At 42.7% G+C, this 23,794-nt stretch overlaps 1 protein-coding gene across 2 annotated transcripts in view; it reads right to left on the bottom strand.

Annotated features, from left to right (window-relative positions):
• Positions 1-23,794, bottom strand: part of SFMBT2 (Scm like with four mbt domains 2) — a 108,036-nt gene that overhangs the window by 23,994 nt on the left and 60,248 nt on the right. For both annotated transcript variants that reach the window (XM_068670082.1, XM_068670084.1), the window contains 6 exons: positions 15,575-15,676; positions 14,750-14,897; positions 9,627-9,709; positions 7,837-7,963; positions 1,533-1,646; positions 188-230 (listed from right to left, as the gene is read on the bottom strand). In XM_068670082.1, coding sequence (XP_068526183.1) covers positions 188-230; positions 1,533-1,646; positions 7,837-7,963; positions 9,627-9,709; positions 14,750-14,897; positions 15,575-15,676 — 617 coding nt within the window. The remainder of the gene's footprint in view (positions 1-187; positions 231-1,532; positions 1,647-7,836; positions 7,964-9,626; positions 9,710-14,749; positions 14,898-15,574; positions 15,677-23,794) is intronic.

Genomic DNA, 23,794 nt, shown 5'->3' with positions numbered 1-23,794 from the left:
CAAAAATTTCTTTTACATAGACTTTCTAATATGTTCACAAATATTCTAGATTTAAAGGAATTCCATTGCAACTATGCTGTAGTATCTGGGTGGCAGTGAGCAAACTCACTCAGGTGCTGTGTATCATTTCCCCTGGAAGACCTGATGAATCACCATAAAAATATCACGTTAAAAAACAAAAACTTACTGCTTTTCTGGTTGCACAACTGCAATTCTTCTCTTCCTTCGCACTGCAAAAATGAAGCAAGAATTAGTTTTGTGCTCTTCTGTCCTATAAAATACACCCATAATGCATAAAAAGCCGTATAAATGCACTGACTATAACACAATGAAATGGTACTTAATTACTATCGCCATCTTTTCCTGGTATTTTTAAGTAAGTCACTACATCATTAAAATCTGCTTTAAAGATGTAATAATACATTTAATCCTTCCTCTGGAATGCTAATATTGTGTTTTATGGGATCAATATAAAAAAAATTAAATAAAAACACAAATATTTTTCCATACAGAAACACATATGGATAAGATTACATTTTACAAGCATGATTACCTCCAGCATAATTTATCCCTAGCTATAAATTGCGATAAGGCTGCATAATGTTGCCATAGCAGTATTCTCCCAAATTAGGCCCTGGCTGCCTGATTTTTAACTTAAGCATATTTAACTCTTCAAAAGGGCTGACACATTTTTAAATTTGCCTTTCAGATGTTAATTAATGTAAACAGCAAGGCTAATTTTTCATCTGGTGGCTTGAGATCAGGGTTGAGTAGTTTCTGCAAGGAATGGGAGAACAGCACCAAGCCACTAGGCACTTATGAACTGCCTTCAAATGTGAAGGGAAAGGGAAGAAATCAGTCTTAATATGCACTGGAGGTAAGACAAAACACTGTGGACTTGATTGTGCCAAGCGAGACTTAAGTTAAACACTCAGAAAATCCCTGGACTCATAAGGGCAGTGAAATAGCAGGATAGGTACCCTGGGAAGGTATAGAAGCTCCATGATAAGAGGCCAGTAGACATTTCTCAATTTAGGGAAAGCTGTTTTGGAAAGGTGGTGCCAGGATGGCCTCTTTATGTCCCTTCAGGCCTATATTTTATGCTTTTGTGTGTGTGTTTTTTTGGTTTTGTTTTTGTTTTTGCAATTTGAGGTCCCGTATCCCTAATTCACTCAGTTGCCTAACTCAACTCAGCTCAGCACAGCAAAACTTGGTTTCGTTCTGACAACCCTACTGCAAACCCACAAGCCACACTGTGCAATCTCAAACCACATAATGGCCTTTCCCAGTGCTAACCATCCCATTTTTAGAAAGACTGAGCACATAGACAAGTACAAATTACGTAATAGCAGTGCTGCAGCATCTGGTCACTGATTAGATTTATTACTGCTTATTACAGCATGCTTGCAGCCTGGTTACTAGTCCGCTAGTTAGGTTGGTAGTTTCAAGAATTGGATTAGAGGCTTAATCCAAACTCCCTGATAAAACTGTTGATACGATATCTGTTCTGCTTGAGGTTTCTATATACTTACAAACAGCTTTGTGTGGTGGAGTTAGGTTATAAGCATTCGCTTCACACCAGCCAACTGGGAAAATGTCCATAGACTCTACATCAACTATATACTCTGGAGAGGGCATCTGTAAACCTATAAACACAAATTTATAATGAAATTTGGACATGAGCTCAGAGCCACTCAAGCATTCATCACTAACCAAGGGAAGCAAATGATGGAACACGTAAAAATAAATCTGCTTCCCTGCATCAAAATCAGGCATCATTTCATCTTCAATTTTGCAAAGACAGCAATGATAAGGCTGTTGCATTTACAGTGAAATGTGATACCAGAGAAAACCCACATTAAGAGCACACTAGGGGTATGTAGTAAAGCAGCCAAAAGCCTGTGAGGTTGAACACGCATGACTTTCCCCAATAAGACAGCCTGACTCACCCATTGGCTCTCTTGTAGAGTTGCATGAGCAAAGTAGCAGAAGGACAGTTGGGTGCTTACTCTTACTGGTAGGAGCATGTCCATGGGATATAACATAATGGCAGCAAACATGATAGGTCTTTATGCCTCCGTGCTCCCCTGAAGCTTTTCTGTGTAGTTCTGCCCTCAAGCCACTGTTTTTGAAGGTGGGAGATGGCCACTCATCTGCCTAGAGGTACTAGGAATTCTCCTAATGTTCCTTACAGCACATGAAACTTGAGCTGATCACCCAAAAAGGCAACATAAAAGCCCTAAGTGGGATAGATGCACTAAGATCTCTGACGTAGCACTGGCTCCAAATTCTCATGGGAAATTTCCACCTAAAGCCAATCTCTTCCAGCTTGGTTATTATGTCTCCTTCAGAAGACACTCGCCTGTCTTGGTTTACTTGGGTCTCACTCAAAGCCCACTGTCTTTGAGGTCTTTCAGAAACAACTGCGGGCCCTGAGTAAAGACACCATTTAATGACTCCAATTCAACCCCATCTGTGCTCGTACAGCCTCATCAGCAACTTCCTGCCCCTCTACCATTTCCACACTAGGACCAGCACCAGCATGAGGCAATCTACTAATAAAAGAGACCAAAAGATTAGCAGCTTCCCCTGCAGCATCCTCACTTCTGCATCTGTTACAGCATCTTTGCCTCCTGCTTAGTGCAGCAGTGTTTGGCTGCGCTCAGCTAGATGACTACGGGGAGCTTCCCACTAATGAATGTTCATCAAGAGCTTGCAGTGTAATTGAAACAGTAATTGAACTTTGTGATGGGAATGGCATCAAGACTGAGCTGCAGCACTTGGATTGGTCTTGTCCCTAGCAATAAACTTGCTGTGCTTTTGAGAGTGTGAGGTTGTACTGAAAACCAAAGGAAGCAGGAAATTGGTGCTAGTGTTTAGAATGCTGGAGGAAAAATTAAAAATAAAAAATAATAAAAAAAAAGCAGTCACGTTGTCTGCATAGATTCATTGATGTCTTCGTGGTATTCTTCTGAGCCCTGCATCATGCTCATGCATCATACCTTGAAGACCCGGTCTCCTTCACCAGCATACAGGGAAGGGAAGAAGAAAAGATCAAGCTATACAATGCAGGATGCAGCCTGGTATTCCCTGGACAACCATTTACCTCCATGAGTAAATACCAAATGGTCACAGCTCAGCTTGAACCTGACAGAAGATGCACTTTGTATGCAAAACATTTTCACCTAATGCCACAAACCGAGCCAAGGATCAGATGTGAGAACTGCTGAAAAGTCAGAGGTGAGACATTCACAAGGTGAGCAAGTGATGGATCAAACCATAAATAGAGCAAGAGATCAGCACACTGAAATTTCAACAGATCTAGGAAAATCTGCTGTTTTAATGACTGTAACTATCCTATGGTGTTATTCTGACTCAATAAACAAATGATATGTACCTTCCTGCTCACAAACAATAGACGTGGAATGAAAACCATTTTTACCAGCTGCAGCTGCCCTGACGAGCAAGAAAGAACCATAATGTCTGTTCTGCTGCAACACCACTATTCTTCTTGTAAGACATAATCACAGCTATTCTGGCCTTGCTTGCACTGCTTCTTCCCTTTGGCAATCAATAATCCTGCCTTCCACTTCCGACATCTCACTGCTTCATTTGGACTCACTCGTGTAAATGGAAACCAGCTTGTTTGGAACTCATTAGTTTCATCTGCTGCATTTTATGCTGCCATCTTGCTAGACCAAGAAATTTCTGTGAGACTTGAGAGGTTAAATGGAATAGTAGAGAGCAGGGAGACTGGAAATAGGGTGAGGAAAATTTCCATCTTCCATTACAAATCTTATAGGATGGGCAGAATAGTGCAGCAACTCTGGAAAACTGTCAGAGGGAAAATTATGGAACACCTCTCTGGAGAAGCGATTAACAGGAGAGTTTTCCTTAAATTCCTAGTCTGTGCAGAGAGGGTACATTATTACTTGTATAAATTCACACCAGAAAGTTTCAGCCTTAAAATCTAAAATGAACCCGTAAAAATTAACAATGCAGATGATGAGTAATAAAGTAGCAGCAAGTGATGGGATGTGCACAGCCTCGGATCAGCCCTGTACTTCTTTCCGTCCACAGGGGAACTATACTGCTGCTCATTAAATGCTTGCCCTGAAGTTTACAGAGTTTTGCTACTGTACAAAGCATGATTTATTAAGCAATGTTCCCTCATGTCTAACTCGACGCTGCTTAACTACTGCGTCCTGTTTTATGGCTGCAGTTTGGGCTGTCAAACAGTGAAACTGGGAGGGCAACAATGAAAGCTTCAGACGCGCCCGTGATAAATGGTGGGACCCGAGGTCTTCAGCGATGGGCTCCCATGGCAGTTGGGAGTCTTGCTGCTACCAGAATATAAATAATCAGTTAGAAACAATAGTGTATTAATGGAGTTGAAAAAAAAACAACATGCCATCGTCCAAGCCACATTTATTTTACAACTGTGCAAGCAGTGTTCTGCATTGTGTTTTTTTTTTTAATGCCTAGTTTTAACCTAGCAGTATGCATACTGCAGTCACGAATTTCAACAGCAGCAAAGCCTTTTTATTTTTGCAGTCTTTTGCATCTTTTCCTTTTACTACAGATCATTCTATTCCTGGTATTGAGATATAAAACAAGTGTAAAGCATTTATATATAAGAACTCAAAAGGCAAGGAGATACACACAGGATTTTTATGACAAGTTGTAAAAAAAACTTCCTTTAAGAAATTAAAAGAGTAAAAAGGCGGAGAGAAAGCAACAAGGGAAGGGAGCAATACATGTGGCTTTCTCTCTGCCTTTATTCAGGGCCTTGGAGGACTGGTTGATTTAAAGACCCAAGAAACAGCATTCCTTGTTCACTGTAATGGGCAGTTTAGTGAACACAGTCCCTTTGAAAGTATTACAGATTAAGAAAAAAAAAGATTCTGAAAGATTCCATCAAATACCCCATCAAATCCATATAGAAAAGTGAAGGAATCTCCCAATATAAGAAGGGCATTTGTGAAAATGGGACAGATTCGTTGAGCACATGGGTGTAAATTCAGCAGTGGTATTAGTGAAAAGTGAATTTCTAGCAACCACTAATTCCAGTTCTTTCATAAAAATATCTGACAAGTGTCCAGAACAGGCTGCAGATGAGTTTTAGCTACCATGAGTCTGAAGGCAATTGGTTTTTACAGATGAAAAAAACAAAACCTGCCATTGCATGATGCTCTACCAAAAGCAGATGTACAAAGTTGTACCTGCTCTATACACTGGAGACAAACACAGAGGGGCCAAAGCTACATGCTGGGGATAGAGAAGGAAGAAGATCTCCCCAGATTTTAGCCAGCCCAAGTTGCAGGGCTTAGCAGCAAAGACAAAACAAGCACAAAGGAGTTTGCCTGCCAAGCTTTAGATCAGAAGGAATCTCTCTTTAGGCAGCAATTGAGTTATAAATCTCTGAGAAAAGGGATTTATCACAGAGGCATCGGGAGAACCTTGTCTACCATATAATGCTATTTCTGTAGAGCTAAATGCCACAGAACATCTGCCTTTGTTACATTTCAGAACAAGCTGCTAGCACAGATGAGGTACTTTGGGTTACATGTCAACGTTATTACTAACTTTAAGGGCTTTGATCTGAGACCTTTCCTCTTGCACAAACTGCACTGCACATTGTCAGGCGCTGAAATACTTCTTGGGTTATTACAATCAATGCACCATGGTGCTGAAGGGAAAAGTAGCTCCCCTGCACCAGGGGATGATGAAGCTGTCAGCATCAGTCTGGCTTTCAGCGTTCTCCCAGCCCCAGAAAAATGAGAGCTGAGTATCTTGCAGAGGAGAGAAGGTGGCTTTTGTGCAGAACATGCATGAGACTTCATATCCCATGGGATCTCTGCAGAAACCCCTTGCCCTGAGCCCTGCAGGTCTGTCCTTTCCTGATTATCATGTGCCTGAGTATGGTTTGTACCCCATCAACATTTTCCTAGCTGTTCTACCCTGGAAGAGTCAAAAAAACTTGCAATAATCTCTGAGAACAAGGCTCCATACTGCTTTCAAAGAAACAATCCTGACAACTGTGTGGCTTTAATGCATTTCAGCAGGATTACTGAGCCAGCATCCTGCCCCTGTGGGCCATCACAGAAGAAATGGGCAACTCCTTTCCTCGCTCCCAACTCCCACTACAGGGCTCCCATAGAGCTTGCAGGTGTCACTGGCTTTAGCAAAGGAAAGATGCTCTGTTTCCGTTTGATTTTGATCTCTGCAGGCAACCTGTGTCTGTAACTGAGCACAAACTTAATTTTTCCCCATCCCTTCCTCTTCTTTGGAGCCTGGGATACCAACAGCATGCACTACTCCTTTGGCTGCAGATAAGACCATGCCTTGCTTTCCTTTCAGATCACTGAGAAAAAAAAGTCACTGTGTTTCCTGGGCTTGTATGTAGCAAGTGTTTAAAAGAATGCTGCTCTTTCATCAGCCCCATCTCTCACAGATGCATTGAAACACCTAGTGGCATCTATCAGCTATGCATAAACAGAGCTACACAGTTTCTGCCTATCAATACGTTGCAGCAAGCAAAGTAGTGAAGCCATTTTATCGTCACCCCTTCATCATGACAGCTTAACCAAATGCACTTTATTTTCCAAATGGGAGGGTTACAGCAAACCATTCCCTTTTGACTGTGTCAGGGCTGGCAGCACAAGGCAGATACGAGCATGTCTTCCCCATGCACTTATCCAGCAGCAGGAGCACAGATCGTACAGAGCTTGGTGATGGGCAGGACTCCGGGCCACCTGATGTGCCTTTGATATTTTCGTGGCTCCCCAGAAGAAAGCAAAGAAACATATGGCATTTGTAGTTGATGCTGACCCAATTACCATTGATTTCAGAGAGAAAATGAAGCTCTTATATTGACTGTAGATGAAGTTAGCAGCCTCTAACAACAGTGTGTTAGTTTGATGGGTAAAAATTAAAATATGTTGTGACAAGGACACCACAGCTTTATGGTTTATCACAGTGCTCATCAAAACACTTAAATAACCATGGCTTTTTGCTCTCCTCTCAGTGATTTTACAAATAACGCTGTTTTTAAAGCAATAATAAGAAGAAACCCTCTGCTGTTCTAAATTACCCTAATTTCAGACGTCCTTGCTCAGATGAATTGAGGTAAAAGAATTTCCAAGAGTAAAACCACCTCAAAAATGAGCTCATCTATACCTCACTAAAGAAAAGGTAAAAATGGAGGGTTTGATACCAGATTATGCCCTACTACTTTTTCAGCATTCTCCTAATACTGCTTGTAAGGTCATTGTATTCTCCACAGGCTGACAGCTTTCTAAACCCTTTATTACAGTTACTGCCCACAAAAGCTCTCTTAGGTCAATGAAAGAAGTGAGACAATCACAGAGTGGAAGGATGTGAGCAGGCAATGGCCACAGTAAGGAACAGCACATGTTGCAGTATGGATCTAGATGGAGAAAAAGCAGTGAAAAGAACAGAAAAGAAGGAAAAAAAGGAGGTTGCAGGAGGACAGGCAATCCCACAAGAGCACGTTGGAAATATCAGTGGAAGTCTCAGCCATATCAACAAGGCAGACATCCCATCCATTCCTAGGACAGAGATTTATCATGATGGCAGTGAGATTTATACAGTCAACAGGGGTCACTGATAAAGTCCCTGTGGCTGGGAGGGTGGAAGGTCTTGTAGCTCCCTCCTGGAGAGAGCAGGGGAAGACAATTCTCAAAAACTTACATTACTGGTTGAAGTGTATAAAAAGGCAAGGCCGAAGAAAGCAATATTGGGCAGAGGATAAAGGACAAAACAGGAAGGGTTTGCGTGAGCCACACAAATACAAGAAGCCTCTACAGCACGTACCTTCAAGGTGAAGCCACATTAACCGTCCTTTAACTGAGGTGATCGAGGCAACACATATCTCTGCAGGGTTCCTGGGGTTCACTGCCTCCAGCTTCATATTCTTCGTAAAACCACGACTGAAGGATGTCTGAAAGAGTCAAGGACCAACACTGGAACATGGCACTGCAGCACTGAATGGCTTTAAATAGACAGTCTGCTGGGAAGCATAGCATTAGCACCTTCTGCTTTTTGCTCTAAGTGCAGGAGACACTGAAGAACCCAAAGGAATCAGGGTTTAAAATGGAGCTACCCTGGAAATGCCTATGAAAATGTCATTGATGGTGACAAATCAGGGAGCAATGCAATTCATGGTTTACACCAATCTCTAACTCTCTGAGACCGGGAGGAGGTTAATCCACACCAGCAAAGCCAGGCCAGAGGTGGCTGCAATGGTCCCCAAGTCAGTCAGAAGGAAAACATGGGGTCACGAGCTTGTGAGAATGCAACTCCGTCCCTTCCATGGTCCCCTCTCCTTTTGCTTAACTCAAGCATTGCTTGGACTGTCCCAGCCTTGCCCAGAGCACAGATCAGCCTCACGCCGCAAAAACCAGACCTGGCCAGGACTGCAGAAAAGCAGGGTGAGTTTGTTTAAATGCTCGTTATGTAGCCTAACAAGGAAACCTCATTTATCATCACACTGCCTCCTTTCACCGCAGCTCAGTGCTGGAGGCTAATATATACAGGATCAATGGCAAAACAGTTAGCTGGGAGTTTATTTTACTAAGCATTTGGTCATGTCAATCTATTTCATAACTGCCTCTCCTTGTTAAACATCCCCCCTGGGGAAACAGCTACAGCATACCCACTTCCAGCACCACGTCTGGCTGCACTAGGTGGGAGATGTGCCTGCAAAAAAGGCTTCTATCAAAGAGCTGCTCACAGACACAAAACAAATGGACCAACCTGGCAGGGAGGTAGCCCAAGCGACAACAGTAAGATTGCTTCTCTCTGCAGAGAACTTTGTTATCAAGAGTGAAAGAATAACAGACGTGTTCATCTGATTAATGTTTCTTTGAAAAAAAAAGGAAAAAAGAAAAAAGGAAAAAAAATAGTGCTTAGTCCTGATCTAATCTTTGGAGAATATTACACAGAGGCTATTTTCAAGGCTGCTGGTGTTGAGAGCACAGATCTATTACTTGAGAAAAAGGAAGGAGATAAAAAGTAAAGGGAGAGTGCTTGCAGAAGTGAAGATTTTCCACTGTATCTGTGCGAAGCAGCGCTGCCCACCTTTCCTCTGCACTTTCAAAAATCTTCACTTGAAGTCCTCTGAGGCAGAGGGTTTTGCACAGGAAGGTACAATAAATGGGGCAAAGAAAACCTAACTCTGATTTTATTCCCAACTCAAACTCTGTTGGTGGCACAGGTCTTCTGAATTCCTCTATAAGAAATTTTCAAGTCATCAGTTCACCATCAAAGGCTTATTCCAGGCCAGGCTTGGGCCACTATGGATGAGGAAGGCCACTTCACAGCCCCCATGTGCCATGCAGTAACATGGGTGGTGTGATGTGGGACTGCCTCCGCTCTGCTTCTGGGAGAGAGATGAAGAGCAGGGAATCTCACTGAATCAGGTCAGGACAAGAGTAAAATCATTTTTTTTCTCTGTTAGAGACAGACCTGAAACACTTTTCTGGCTTCCTTCCTATGACAGACTCTTGGGGGACCTCCCAGAGTCTTGCTGCAGTTTTCCCGTGGAAGCAATCGTGTTTTATGTGGTTTGGCAGGAGCAACACGGAGGCAAAAAGAGAGCTTACGTTTCTGAAGCACTGGTGAGGTGCTGCCTCCGCTCCGCACTGCTTCTGGTAATCAGCCCAGTCAAAGTCCTGGCCAGAGTAACCTGCAGGACAACAAGACAGAAAAAAAGTGCTATCAGCCACCGCTTCATGTCAGAGGGAGAGCACAAACTGGGTGCTGAGCAGACAACCGTTTGCATTTCAGCATCCCACCATGTCTCAGTGAAACATGCAGGACCAGCAGAGCTCCCTGAATGCCCGTTCATACATCCTGAGGGCAACGCCAGCGCTCCTCCAGCACCCATTTCTGCATTTCCCTTTGAAAAATTTATGTTTTTCTTAAAAAATAATAAAACATATACATTTTCCTTATTTTCCCTTTCCAGTGACCATCTCTCAGGCTTTAATAAACCTGTAGCTACCAAGAAGTGCTACTGTCTCTGCTTTCCATGTGGGACTAGCCATGGAGCTCTTTCTCCTTCCTTTAGGTATCTAAAAGATGGAGCTGTGGAGCAAGACATCAAGGGCAACATTAATCCCTCAGCGGGCAACAGAAGAAGGCCAGCACAAACAGAAGCTGATCCACCTCCTGTCTCATACCACGAGAAAAACTCTCCTCTCTTTTCATTGGTATGGATGTACCCTGCATGACTGACTTTCCTGCAGCTCAGCATACATGAGTTGAATCCCACTGCAGTCAGCATGTTACCCAAAGTCATACAAGAACCTGAAGCACAGCAGGAAAATGAACCCAGAATTCCCAATTCCTAAAGTCTCAGCAACCAATGATCCTTCCAGCTTCTGGTTCTAGGGAAAAATGGAAGGGACAGTGATTTACAGGGGCAGCTCTCAAACAGTCCCATCACGGAGAGACAGAATCTCTACTCATCCACACTTCTTCGTGGCCGTTCATGCAAGAAATTCCTGGGAAAGAGGAGTCTTTTTTTTTTCTTTTGGTTGCTTGTTTTGTTGTTTGCTTGATTAATTTTAATCTCTTTCTCAGCCTAAGTTTTTATGGTGTTTCTTATCACCAAGTGGTAACCCTGTCCAGGGCTCTGGGATGATGCTGTAATAACATTATTGTAGAACTACTCTCACTGGAAAGTTTCAGGAGTCATCTAAAGGCCAAATTCTCCCCTTAATCTCCCTGTCTGGCATTTCAGCCTGGACTCAATCTTACAGAACATCCCTTAATGTCTTTTTCATTGACAGTCAAAAAGGGACACTCAAGATCAGATGGGAATGAATCATTTATGACAGTGAAAATTGTGATTTTTTTTGTAGGCAAGAAAGGACTGGAATACTGAGTTGTAGTCATTCATCCGTCACCCAGATCCAAAAAAAGGATTTAAAAACTTTGAAAATGAAGTCCCAAGCATCCTGCTAAGATGCAAGTATCTGGGACAAGAGGAGTTTCTAAACTTAATGACTGCATTCCTAACAAACAAATTAATGAGATAAAGCCTGGAGCAGAAAGGGTCCTAAGATGCCTGTCTCAGTGGGACATGAACATGCAATAGTAAAACACAATAATGATAGGAAAGCTAGAAATAAACACATACAGGGAAGTATAAAAGGGCCATCACTTACAGAGAATCTTCGTTTTTTCCTATGAAAGAACTCCTTGTATTATTTTCACATACATTAACAACCAATTCCTGCAAGTGTTTTCTTACTGCTGCTTTTCCATCTCCTTTTTCCTCTCTAGTTATTTGCTTGCCAGATACTTTTCAGCTTCATAAAATGAAATGGGAAACAGGAGGAGAAGCGCACATCCTATCAGAAGGGATTCATCTGATCACATACAGATGTTTGCAGAGCCAGTGCCTAGAGCTGTGTCTGTCATTCTGGGGTTCCTTGAAGAGTCGATGGAGAAGTAGGCAGATCTAGAGGTGATCTGTCTGTCCTCCCTCAGGAGGAGCAAAATCACTCTGCAAAAGTCCCTTTCACACTTCATTGACTCCAAAGGCAGTTATGATGATGGACTCGGATGGAGACAGCCACAGTGCAGTTATCCATACTAAGTAATATCAGGCTCACCCCATAATGCTCCCAGGGACCCAAAAACCTGCCCACACCCTGCATGTTCTCATGTCTCTGATTAAAACCCCTCATGAACAGCTTTTGACTCTTAATTTTGACAGAATGGATGGGAAAGGCACGCTGACAGGGTTTCAGCAGGGTATAAAAACGTTACAGTTGTCACACATAACCTGTTGGCTTGGCCATGCACTACGCAAATCTCTGCAAAACCCTTTGCTGGAGACTTCAGTTGGAACAAAACCCAGGAGGGCAGTTTGCTATAACTCACTTTAGCAGCCCAACGAGGACTGCTCCAAGAGGACCATACACAAGAATAACCTTCAACCAAACCTGGACCTCTTCACAGAGCCTCATGATGTAAGGTAAATGTGTGCCTGCCCTCATTAGCACATGGCATCCCCATACTGTTATCCTTTAAGGCTCAGCCCCCATAATAATGGTCAAAGCTTGGCTTCCATGATTCACCTACTGCCCCCTAAACATGTACAACCTCATTGCGACTGCAATCTTGACTCTCAGCAGTTTAATCAGAAATAAATGTAACAATACAAACGTAATGGAGGTTTTGGAAATGGTATTTCCTTAGTAAGCCTCATAACTAAGAGTGCTACTGCAGTGTTTTTTCCCCTCTTAATAGCTCATAAAAAGGAACAATGGTTGCCACTCTAAAGGGAAGTGGTCTATAAATCCAGCTCCAATAAATATAAACAGTGCTTGTTCAATGTTTATACACCAGCAGTAAATGGGTATTCATTTTTGGCACTGTACAGGAAAATACTGCTCTCTGTTTCTAGTAGCAAATGTTTGCACCTCCTGTTCATGACTCATCTACTACATGTTTGGTTTCAACACAGGCCTGACAGGCAAAAAAGCAAAAGAACAGATATTAAAGAAATAAAGGACTCTGAACCCAAATATCCCAACCTGCCACACTGTTCTGATGAAGTTAAATCAGTTAATTTTAAAATCAGAGAGCCTCCCTGTCAACCATAAATAAACCCAAATGAACAAGCCCAGAATACAGCAATGACACTTCCCACCAGGAGGAAAAGGACTTCTGTGGTTTTCTCTTGTCATCTGCTGCTCCATGGGAATTTTTTATGCCTTTCAACAAGGAGAGCCACTTAGACAACACTAAATTTTCTCAACATTGCCAAGCAGAAGAACTGTCAAATCTGCATTAAAAAATAAAATTAAAAAAAAAAAGGTAATTCTGGATGTCCCAGAGCAGGTAGAACCATTCAGTGGTTTGAGTGAAAATGGTGGGATTCCCTCCTCCTTCTACAGACCAACTCAAGAGCAGTGTTTCAGCCCTCTCATATCAGCCCTGATTACTTCCTTATCCAAAGCTGATATTTTTTTTCTCAGAGAAGACCTCAAACTTTCCATCTGCATTTTTTTTGTTGTTCTTTGGTTGTCTTTTTCAGAAAGCACTCCAATGCCTACTCAGATTTTAGTAACTTGAAGTGCGTGTTTGCTAATGGAAGAGTTTTTTGACACTGTAAGTCCTAAAATGTATTTTGGGCATGCAGTCCTCATTCACACTAGAAGAAAACACATATTTTGTGCATCTATATACCATTTGCTGTATACTTCTTTTAATAGCTTCTCTCCATGATCTCTGATCTGACAATAGAAAAGAAGGACTTTCTACACTTTCTCATCCCAGACAGACCCTAATCACCAGACATCACACCAAATGCTTCTCTTTCTGCTTAGACTTTACTGACCAAGTTGAGAAATACGTTAGGACAGGTAGAAAGATGCTACAGACACTTCTAAATACATTGGTGTCTAAAAGAGAGTGCATGTACACCTGACCCATAATACACCACCTCAGACAGGCTTTGTACCAGCATGGACTGGAAATTATTAGGCCATGACCTTTTAAAGAGAAATGTCTGGCCTATGGTTTACTTAAGTTAATTAGCTGGCCCGGGGGAAGCTGCATGTGAATTTGTGATGGAAAAAAAAATAATCAAATCCATACAAAACAAAACAAGAAAACACTGAATTTACTTCCATTTTTAGCAACTTTTCTGGCCAGGGAGCACTTACACAGGTATTGTCATTACACTGAAATTTAAGCAGGAGGAAGATAAAGCATCCACAGAGTACATTTATTTCAGTAAAAGCAACAAATTAATCATAGATACACCATATACAGCTGCACGCACAAGGTTCCAGGACTTTGTTGAGAATTTCAAGTTACAATCTATGTAAGAGGACTCTGAATCTGACAGGGAATAACCCTTCACTTGCTTGGGATTAGCAGAAGCATATTTGTATGAGTGTATATATATGTATACACACATAATTTCCCTAAATGAAGACAAATATACATGTACACAACTTCATAGGATTTTTTTTTGAAGCATTTCTTTTTCTCCCAAGCAATGCCATTTTTTGGCAAAAGTTCAACACCCTGACCAGCTTCAAAAATCCAAAATTCCAGAGAGCCAATGCATTTTGCAAGTGAAGAAATATTGCTAAGGCACTGCAGGTGGTTGTCTGAAATTGGAAGTAATTAACTGCACTGCTACAAAGTTGGGAAATAGCACGGTTGGAGGCTGTTTCTCCTAGCTCTGACCTGAGAACTGCGCTGAATCTGTGCTCGCCTGGATTTTTTTGAGACAACTAAAGAAATGCCTACACACTCCTGGCAGGCAGTTATGAGCTTACTGGTGAGGCACAAGGTGATTTCAATACAGGAGATATTTAGATTTAGGAGCTTTGCTTCATCTCAGCATTGCACCTAGGGGGATACTGTAGTGGAGCTGCCTGGTTTGTCTCTAACATAATACGGCTTTTAATGCTCCTCTTGCGCTCTGCACACACAAAGCAGCAGCACGATGCATTTTACAGGAATTTCCTAGGCTTCAGTGCAGCTTGCTTCTGAATTCAAAGCACATGGACATCAATCTACCAACAAGACACGTTTGCAGAGATGTTCACAGGCTGTTATAAGCCAGAACAGCCCCAGTGACTCAACAGAGATGCTCTGGCTGGAGATGCTTAACACGATGCTGTTTTAAAAGGCAGTAAGAGGAGGCTAGCTTCCTTAAGAGGAAAGCTGCAAATCATCAAGAAGGAATACAAACCCTTGGGAGGTGTGAGATTGACTCCGTTTTTAAGGCACCACTGTATTGGCAAGATCCCTAAAGAATCCGCATGGCAAAGCATTGAGATTTTGCTGGGTTCAGGTCTCAGGTCATCAATGGTCACTTGTAAATAATGATTGTTAAAAACCTAAGGGAAGAAAAAGAAGGAAACAAAATCAGATGTTAAATTTGCTGCAACACTAGCAAACACTGAAACAAACTGGAATCAAACTGCTCCTGAAAATAACCCCCAGTCACCTAACACTTGTTATAAAAGTGTTTCTGCCAAAGAGATCAAGGCTTGAGTTTTACAGATAGGTAAACTGAGGCAAAGGACAGCTCCATCATCCAAGGTCATTCAGCGTGCCCATAGCTAAGCAGGGAATGGAGGCAACCCTGGAGACTCCATGGCCTTCCCCTCTCTTGCTTTGAGAGCGTGAATTAAATACCCGGATACCCTGACTGTCCAGCTGTTTTATTTCAAAGGATTTCCCAGATGTGCAGGGAAAATATGCATGCATGGAGAGAAGACAGGGATAAAAGAGAGATTCCCTATTTTTGTATGAAAGCGGTAGATGGACATCTTCATCCCAATCAGATCTAAGTGTATATATAGTCACCTAGTGATGCTGGTGCAACTGAAACAATTCATGAAGAAGGAAAATATTCAGATGGCTTTTAAACACGCTTCTTAACGTGTTCTTCGGGAAATCAAAATAAATAAATAAATAAATAAATAAATTCCTGATTTTTTCTAAATATGGTGGAAATCAGTAAGAATGTTCACAATCAGGCTCTTCCCAGCCATCCTTGCCAGGAGCTCACCTTGGTCACTGATGCAGGACAGATATGAAATGGCTCCCTCATATTCACCGCCTCCAGCTTCATCCCCACGGTGAAGAAGTGGCTTCGCAAATCAGCATGGTCCTGGGGAAAGAACAGGGAGGAGGAACAGGCAGTGTGTCAGCACCATCCACCAAGGAGGGGCCAATACTTTTGGAAATCTATTTGAAATGTCTCTGTGTGGGTTTTGTTACTCAGCTGATTACCAGATTACCTGCCCCCCCCAAATCCAGCTGGGTGCTCCTGGTCAACCTATGGGTGGAAGCAGCCCAAGGTGGCCCTAATTTACCCTGGGGGATTCCTGGCTCCTGCAGGGCACCAAATACAGACCTGTGCTGGTTTCCATGTACCATAAGAGGAAACGTCATTTCTCCAAGCAGACCCAAGGCAGAATAAAGTGCAGACACTGAGCTTGGACCCAAAAGTTGGGCAATGAGAGAACATGGTGGTGGGAAAACATGGAACTGTGTTCAGGTACATGCCCATCACAACACCTTCATCTGGGATCAAACCTGTCTGCTCCTCAAAGACTGCACACAACAGCTTTGGGGCATCAGCAGGATGCAGCCCCAAAGCCCAGGAACAACCCGGGTTCGACTCCCTGATTTGCCACCAGTTTAGTGTTACATCTATCAAATTACTCAATCACTCATGACCTTTGTCTAATAGGCATATACACTGGCATCCTAATATCAAAGTAATGATCACATTTTGTGTTCATTTAACAAAAGTGTCCTACAGTACTTCTTAACAATCTGTGTTTCAGCCAAAACATGCATAAAAGGTGAAGCTGTTACATTTAAAACGCACACACACACGCTGAACTCAAAAATACATGCAGAAAGCTACCTAATAAAGTGCTTAGCAGTGTCATTCCCACCTACATTCATTGCTACATGTACTCTTGTTCTAAAATGATTTTTTATTGATCTGGAGTTGTATGTCGTTGATCTTTCCTTCCCAAGAACTGTACTCGCTTGCAGACTTAACAACCTCTATTTTGGGATCGCACATTCCTGGTGCCATTAGAGATAAGGGGTTTTACAAGATCCTACTAAGGCTAAAGGAATAGTTGTTTTTATCTCACCTAGCTTTGCAATGTTATCGTGCCTTTTATATAAGAAGCAAAAAAGCAGTCCAAAAAAAAGTATCTCAATGACTTTAGCTTCACAGCAGGGGAAGTATGTACTTATGGGGAAACTGAGGAAGATTTAGCAATAATGGTCCAAAGCATCAAGATGGAATAATGGCTGAGGAAGGAGCAGACATTTAGGAGTTCGGGTGTCCTGCAGCACAGCATCAGCTGTACTTGCAATTGCTGGCAGTTACTTCCACATCACTGAAGTCCCAAGCCAGGAGACCCATTTCTGGCAGTTTTACGATGTGAACATTACGCTGAATAAATGGCTGATTCAGGGAAGAGAATTTGGTTCCTTGTATATAGACGTTGCACAGTTTGAGGGATGCATCAGTCGGACGGGTTATCAAAATTGCCATCTTTACTACCAAAAATACTTCAGCTGGGAAAAGATGATGGCTGCAAAAATCAGACCTCACTGGCAGTGAACTTCAAATCTCCAAAGGTAGAAAGCACTTGGACTGGAGGGATGACTCCTTCCCTACACGAGGATCCACACCCTTAATCCTTGGGGTGAGGGTTGTAAAGAAAAGGCAACTGCACGAAACGTGCATCTGGGAGCAAGCTTACACTGCAGCATCTTCCCATCAAAAGATACAGGATTCAATTCACGCTCGCATCCGGCTTCACTACATAATAAGCCCAGATCCACCAAACTACTTAATCATGTTTATCTTTAAACATGCAAGTAGTTTCATCAACTTTGTAAGTGATTTGTTGATTGAGACCAAAATACTTAAAACCATATCGCTTCTCATTTTTATTTCAATCAGTTTCGTTGGTTCTGCTCCTTCTTTTTTACTCTGGCCTTTTTTGAAGGGGAAAAATAATTAAGTAGGAAAAATCATGAAGTTAATAACATTTAAAGCTATTTGTTTTACTTCAAAAGCACATCCCCTTTTGTCCATGTGCTATGTATCTTAGAATCAAATCTCCCTTCTCATTCAGTGGGGCATGTAAACATCTTTCCCATTAAATTAATAGCAAGAATAAACCCAAAGGGAAATCGTGGGATCTTAGGTATGTCTCCTTTTTAAGGCAGAAAATTCTCTTTGAAGCAGGAATGTACATTTGTTTCGAGAACGGCTGTGGAAGCAAAAAGCTTGTCTGTGTTAAATGTCATTTTTGAGATGGAAAAGCTTTCATGGAGAAAAAAAACTTTGTATTGTACCTCTCTGGTCAGGGTCTGGATATTTTTTCTCTTTCACATATTTGTTAAAGAGAAGCATCAAAATTTACCAAAAGAGCCTTAGATTTTTGCTGCCACAAAAAGAAAAAAGATCCCAATGCCATTTTCTGGTTCCAGTGCTGGAGTTGTCTCAGCCAGCAGGGAATTACTTAGGCTTTGGCATATGCTCCTCTTCAAAACTCCAATTAATTTACATAATTTCTAAGAATAGGTTTTACAGAAGTGAAGGCAAAGCTTTTAATTAGTATTAGACTCAAAGTGATACAGTGGATAATGAACTGCGCTCTCTTCCCATTATTCACACTGACAGGGAAGACGCCCGTTAAATAAAAGCAGCTGCAAGAAGAGAACCAAAGGGGTGAGACCTTCCCCTGGCTCGCCCCCAGACCCTGCAGCAGAGCAAAAGCAGTGCCTGAAATGTTTCTGGGTGGCAGAAACCAACCCTTTACAACTGCCCATGGCATTCAAAAACCGCCTGTGAGGATGCCATCAGATATTAATTTCTAGCAACTACTTCAAGCAAGTTTCAATTTGCTTTGCAATGGAGTCGAATAAGCCAGTTGGAGCATTTTATAGCCCCGTGCATGGTGAACCTCTACTCCTGCTGGGAGGCAATGCTTCCCAGAAACAACCCCATTGACCACACAGATTTACACAAGCAGCTAACCTGTCTAAGGGGCAATAGAAGTAACCTCCCAGCCCTCACTGCTGGTAAGCAGTCAAGAAAGCTAGCCTGACAAGCCACACTAACGCTGAGAAATCCCCTACAGCAAAGCAAAAATCACATCAAGGAAAGTACAATGAATTAACGTGGAACGAGCACCAGAGTTGCTCATTCAAAGGGTCACCATCTCTAACATGATGGATTACAGCCCACAATGGCACTTTCAAGCAATGAATGGAAAATTTCAGAACCTTCCATTGCACAAACGTCTGTCACTTACAGCCCAAACCCATTGGCAAAGCCAGGGTTGTCACAGCTCTCACTGCAAAGCCCAGGAAGCAATTCGATTCAGCCCCACTCTTGCCATTTGAGAACAGTGTGAGCTTGCAAAATTTGCAGTGGGCATGAGCTGCAACCTTCCAGGCCACCTGAAAGTCAGCTTTACTTCAACACTCATTTGCATCATTATCTGCATCTTCTTAAAATACATTTTACTGCAACCTTTCCACAAAAACATCTTTGTGACAGCTCAGTGCAACAAGCACTGCTTCCCGTCATCCATCTGCAAGGCTGAATGCTGGAACAGCTGAAGGTCAAACAAGAAGTCAGCAATTGGGCTGGGAGAAGAACCAGGCTCCTAATTCCCAATCCTCTTCTTGAATGTGCTGAGAGAACTGCCTGACTTTCTCCTTCATAGCTAATGAGACACAGGCAGTGCAGGTTTCAAAAACGTGAGGGTGACTTGGGAGCCTAAATGTCATTCCAAAAGAAGCCCCCAAACAGATTTACGAAAGTATTCAGACTCGAGGATATGGACAGGCTTTAGGGATGTACCTGTGTGGGTGATGTGCTTAAGTCCTAAAGAATGCTCACTCACTTCCACTAAGCATTGGTCTTGAACTCAGAAATATATTCTGCAAAATCACCATAGCTATTTGCCCTTTCTGGTGCCAAAATACCTTGCTAAATCTGGCTTCTGAGTATTTCTACTACACAAACATCATTTAAGTGTAAGTAAACTCAAGTTTCTCCACATCACAGCAGTATTCTGGCCACAGAAGACTGGGGCTCAGGTCTTTTTACGCTCCACTGGGCAAGGGAGAGAGCAGTGGGCCTTGGCTAAGCTGCTTTTGCCTGTGACATTTAGGGAAGCCATGCTATGGGCTGGTTCTGCTAGCTGTGTCCACAAACCCAAAGAAAGGCGTCTCCTTCTGGTTCTGAAATGCTCCTTCTTAGTCCATCCTCCTCACCATAAAACACTGGACTCATCTCATTTTAAACCCAACAGCTTACACAGTATACAGATAAGGGGAAAAGGCTCATTTTCAAATACCCCCAAACGCAGGGTTCTTTTAGTCCAGGATAGTCACATTCACACCAATTATGAGAACTCAGAACTAAGCCTGAACGTTGAAAAGTTGCAAAGTTGAGAGGCTGAAACAGCAAACAATTAATGCATGATTAACCTGAGCCTCCTTTCTTCCTCACCAGATGCAACAGTGTGAAACGGTATTCCCTTCAATCACCTCTCTCCTGCTTTCCCCTACTAAGGACATAGAAGAAGCAGGCTCCATCTGGTACGACTGGAAACATATTATTTATTTCAGCTTTTGTTTTGAAAGAAATTGCTTCCCCCAGTGTTTTCCCTAATTCTCCAAGATACTGGCTGCTTCTAATGGCCTAATTTTAATCACAAAGCTCATGTGTGGTAACCAGTCACACGCACAGCAATAGCAGTGGTTAAACTGCCTCTACAGGAATCTGGCATTTGTTTTTTAATTGAGAAAAAAAAAATATAAAGAAAGAAACCCTCCCAACTGCAACCCTTTGCATTATTTGCAGATGAATCAGTCTTGTTTGCGATTCATCAACTTCCTTTGCTGAACACGGAGCAATTTTCCCTGAAGACACGCTCTCTCCAGGGACACAGAGATCCCCCAGTAACACACAACAGGAGCAAATCGTCCCTCGTTTGGACGAGTGTGGTGGTGGGAAGACCAGCCTGGAGAGACGTTGGGTAGGATGAAGAAGAAAGGGTGATGGGAAGGAGGATTTGGAGGCTCTGTGACCCTGAGCGTGGCAGCCGCTACCACCTGCACCTACCAAAGAGCCCCTTAAAAACCACAGATGCTTCTGCCTAGGACTGAATTTAGCCCTACAGATTTTAAGCTTCTCTTTTTGAATAAAAATAGTTACCATAGAAACAGCAACGTTGCAGAGTAGCCAGGCTAAATCCAAATACACCTTCTCCGTATGGCTCGGCCTGCTGCAGATGGCATTAGGGCAAAGATCCCCTCCTACACAGTGCATGCTTTGATTTGCCTGGGTGGTGGAAGCACGGGTGGCAGAGGTAAAAGAGACAGACAGGCATCCACTTTTTTCATTTTTTCAAATGTCTTACAGCAGAATTAATGCATTCAGGATCACCACACCATTTCTGGTGTTTGCTAGCAAATCTTTGTGTCATATGCATGGTTCCCATGTCACAGGTGGGAACACTCACCTGCGTGCTCAAAATGGAACCATCACTGGCTCTTTTCACACCTCTAAGTAAGAGGGACTGAGTCCTCACAGGCACTTGCTTGGATGGAGTCTGCCCTCAGCAACATCACAGCAGTAGTTGCTATTGAGAAATGAGTGGGAATTTGTCAGAAGAGAGAGGATCAGAACAAGTTCAATACACACTGTGGGTTGCATCCTTCTCACAAAGCAGCTTTGGGACAGAGCTGACTTTTATTTTCTCTGGGAAAAGTCATCCATCTGAAGACGGATGGTACACCCATCCCCTGCATGAGAACAGACTGGTTGCAGGTGCACATTGGCTCTTCTCAGTGGCAAACACTGCCAAGGTCAAGGACATGCGAGTTGGAGGTCAGGTGTTCATCAGCGAACTCCTCCACACTGAACTTGGATGCAGTAAGTAAAGCAGATCAGGCCTTTTACTAACCTCTCACAGTCCCAAGAGACCTCTGCTATGTAATGGAGAAAGAAAACCATGTATGCTAAACATGCAGCTAGAAGGACAAAGAAGGCAGAAGGTTGAGGGACCTGGTTCCTAGTCAACCCATCTGCTTTGCTTGAACTCCCTCCAGCACTTCTCTTCCCATCCTGACTTTCACACAGTGCTGCCAAATAGACCCTTGAGGCACCTCTGAAGGCAGGGCCTGGCATCTCAGACAAGGTTCAACTTCATTCACCTCCTTGGAATGCTCTTCCTACCTGCTTCATTGCATAGCCCACCATCAGGATGGATCTGCAAAGAAGTTAAAACTTTTTTCCCCACCAAGTCTTTCCACCAGACTCCATCTCACCTGAGTGGCATCGTCAGTACTGGAGACATCTTTGCTCCCAAGGACCAGGAAAGCAGTTTGTAAAGACCTTTGGGGAATACTCTTAATGATGGTCATTAGGTCTTACAAAGATAAATGGATTTAATGAGCTGAGACAGGAGTGGGTCAAAAGATGGAGGCACATCCAAGGGGATGGGAGGCCATGCATGTCGCCCAGACAGGCAAAACGCAGCCAGGGAGAAGGGCTGACGAGTGCTATGGATGGGGAAGAACAGATGGAGTATAAATAATTTGGCAGTCTGCAAACTACACGGCAACTTGTGGGTTATTAAAGCACAGCGTGCACCATGAAGGCCAGCCAAGCCATCGGTGCATGAAGGAGCTGGGGATTGCTAATACTTGAATTTGGCTTCCACATGAAACCAAAAGCATGGCTGCTTTAACCTGCTGCATCAGCATGTGCCCACCCATTATGTGGGCTGAAGACAGAAAAACCTAGTTGGACTTCAAGTCCATTCATCCACTCAAGTTAGGATTGTCTGGGACGGATAGTCAAGGGCAGGAAAGTAGCCCTTGAGCCCTTGAGTATCTCTTCCTTGCACTGAAACTTCTCTGTAAGACCAAAAAATAGAATAAAACACCATAAAACAGACAAATAAATTATTACTTTTTGAGAGATGTTGTTCTTAAAAAAAAAAAGTCATAATCTTGAAAAAATAGCCCATCTTAATCTCATACTTAATTCCATAAATGTGCAATTCAGCAGATGATGGAAAACAAACAAACAGATGAATTTGGAAGGGGGAAAATAAGTTCTGTTCAATATTTCTCATTTTAGTTTTCAATATGAAGAAGAACCACCCAGTCTGGTGATGGTTGTTCCCCTCACCATCCTCCGTAAGAGAGAACTGTCCCAGATGATTCCTTCCATCCCATTATTTTTATGTTTATTTTATTTTTATTTTATTTTTAGTATCAATTAATACCATTAATGATCAATTAATCATTAATTGATAATTAATAATTAATACTGGGCTGGGGATAGTGTAGAGTAGCAGGGTAACAGGTGTTGGTTTCCAGAGATAATCACTTCAAGTGGTTAAAAACAAAAAACAAAACAAAACAAAACCAAAAAACCAACCAACCAACCAAACAAACAAAAACAAACAAACAAAAAAAACCACCAGAACAATTTTGGACAGAGACAGGAGGAATAGGACCAAAAGCTATAAACCAGGAATCGGCCCTTGATAATCCCTCTCTCTCCTGAGCATCTGTGCTCTTCAAGCAGTTGAGCACAGCCCAGGTTAGGGATGCGGCTCCATCCAACCTAGCCAACAGGAATCACTTTATGATGGGGAATTGCGAATAGGATGCCCATATGCAATATCCACAGAGAGGTGACAGGTAGCCCACTTCCTGGGCAGGATTTAGCTGCCCAAACAGAGGTGTTTGGGTGAGCTGAGAGACACCCAGGGATCCAAATCTGCACAGGGCCCACCGATATGGCACAGGAGGCCAGGGAGCGCTTACTGGGGTGTCAGAGAAGATCCCCAGGACACTAATCTACCTCTACCTGTGAAACCAAATCCCATGATCTATATCCAGCCTTCATCTTAACCAAAGTACAGGGATTTAAGTCTAAAAAGCACTTTTATTCATAAATATTAGGATTTAAAGGCACTGTTGTTGCAGTCTGGCTTACTGCTGCAAGGCCTCTCCTTAGAAAGCACCAACATGGCATCACTGAAGCAAACTCTGGTGTCACACAGGTTTAAAACTGGCCTCAGTGGCAGTCCATCCACCTTTATTCACACCCAAAGCCTTGGCCATTTTCTCAGGTCCGAAGCCGGACCCATTTGTGACTGGCATTCAGCCAAGCATGGGGATCCCTACAGCACCCTGAAACCAGAGCAGGAAC

Source organism: Anas acuta, chromosome 1 (genome assembly GCF_963932015.1).
Source record: "Anas acuta chromosome 1, bAnaAcu1.1, whole genome shotgun sequence".
Lineage (NCBI taxonomy): Eukaryota > Metazoa > Chordata > Aves > Anseriformes > Anatidae > Anas > Anas acuta.
Note: the sequence above shows the minus strand (reverse complement) of the source record. Positions and strands in the feature narration are given on the sequence as shown.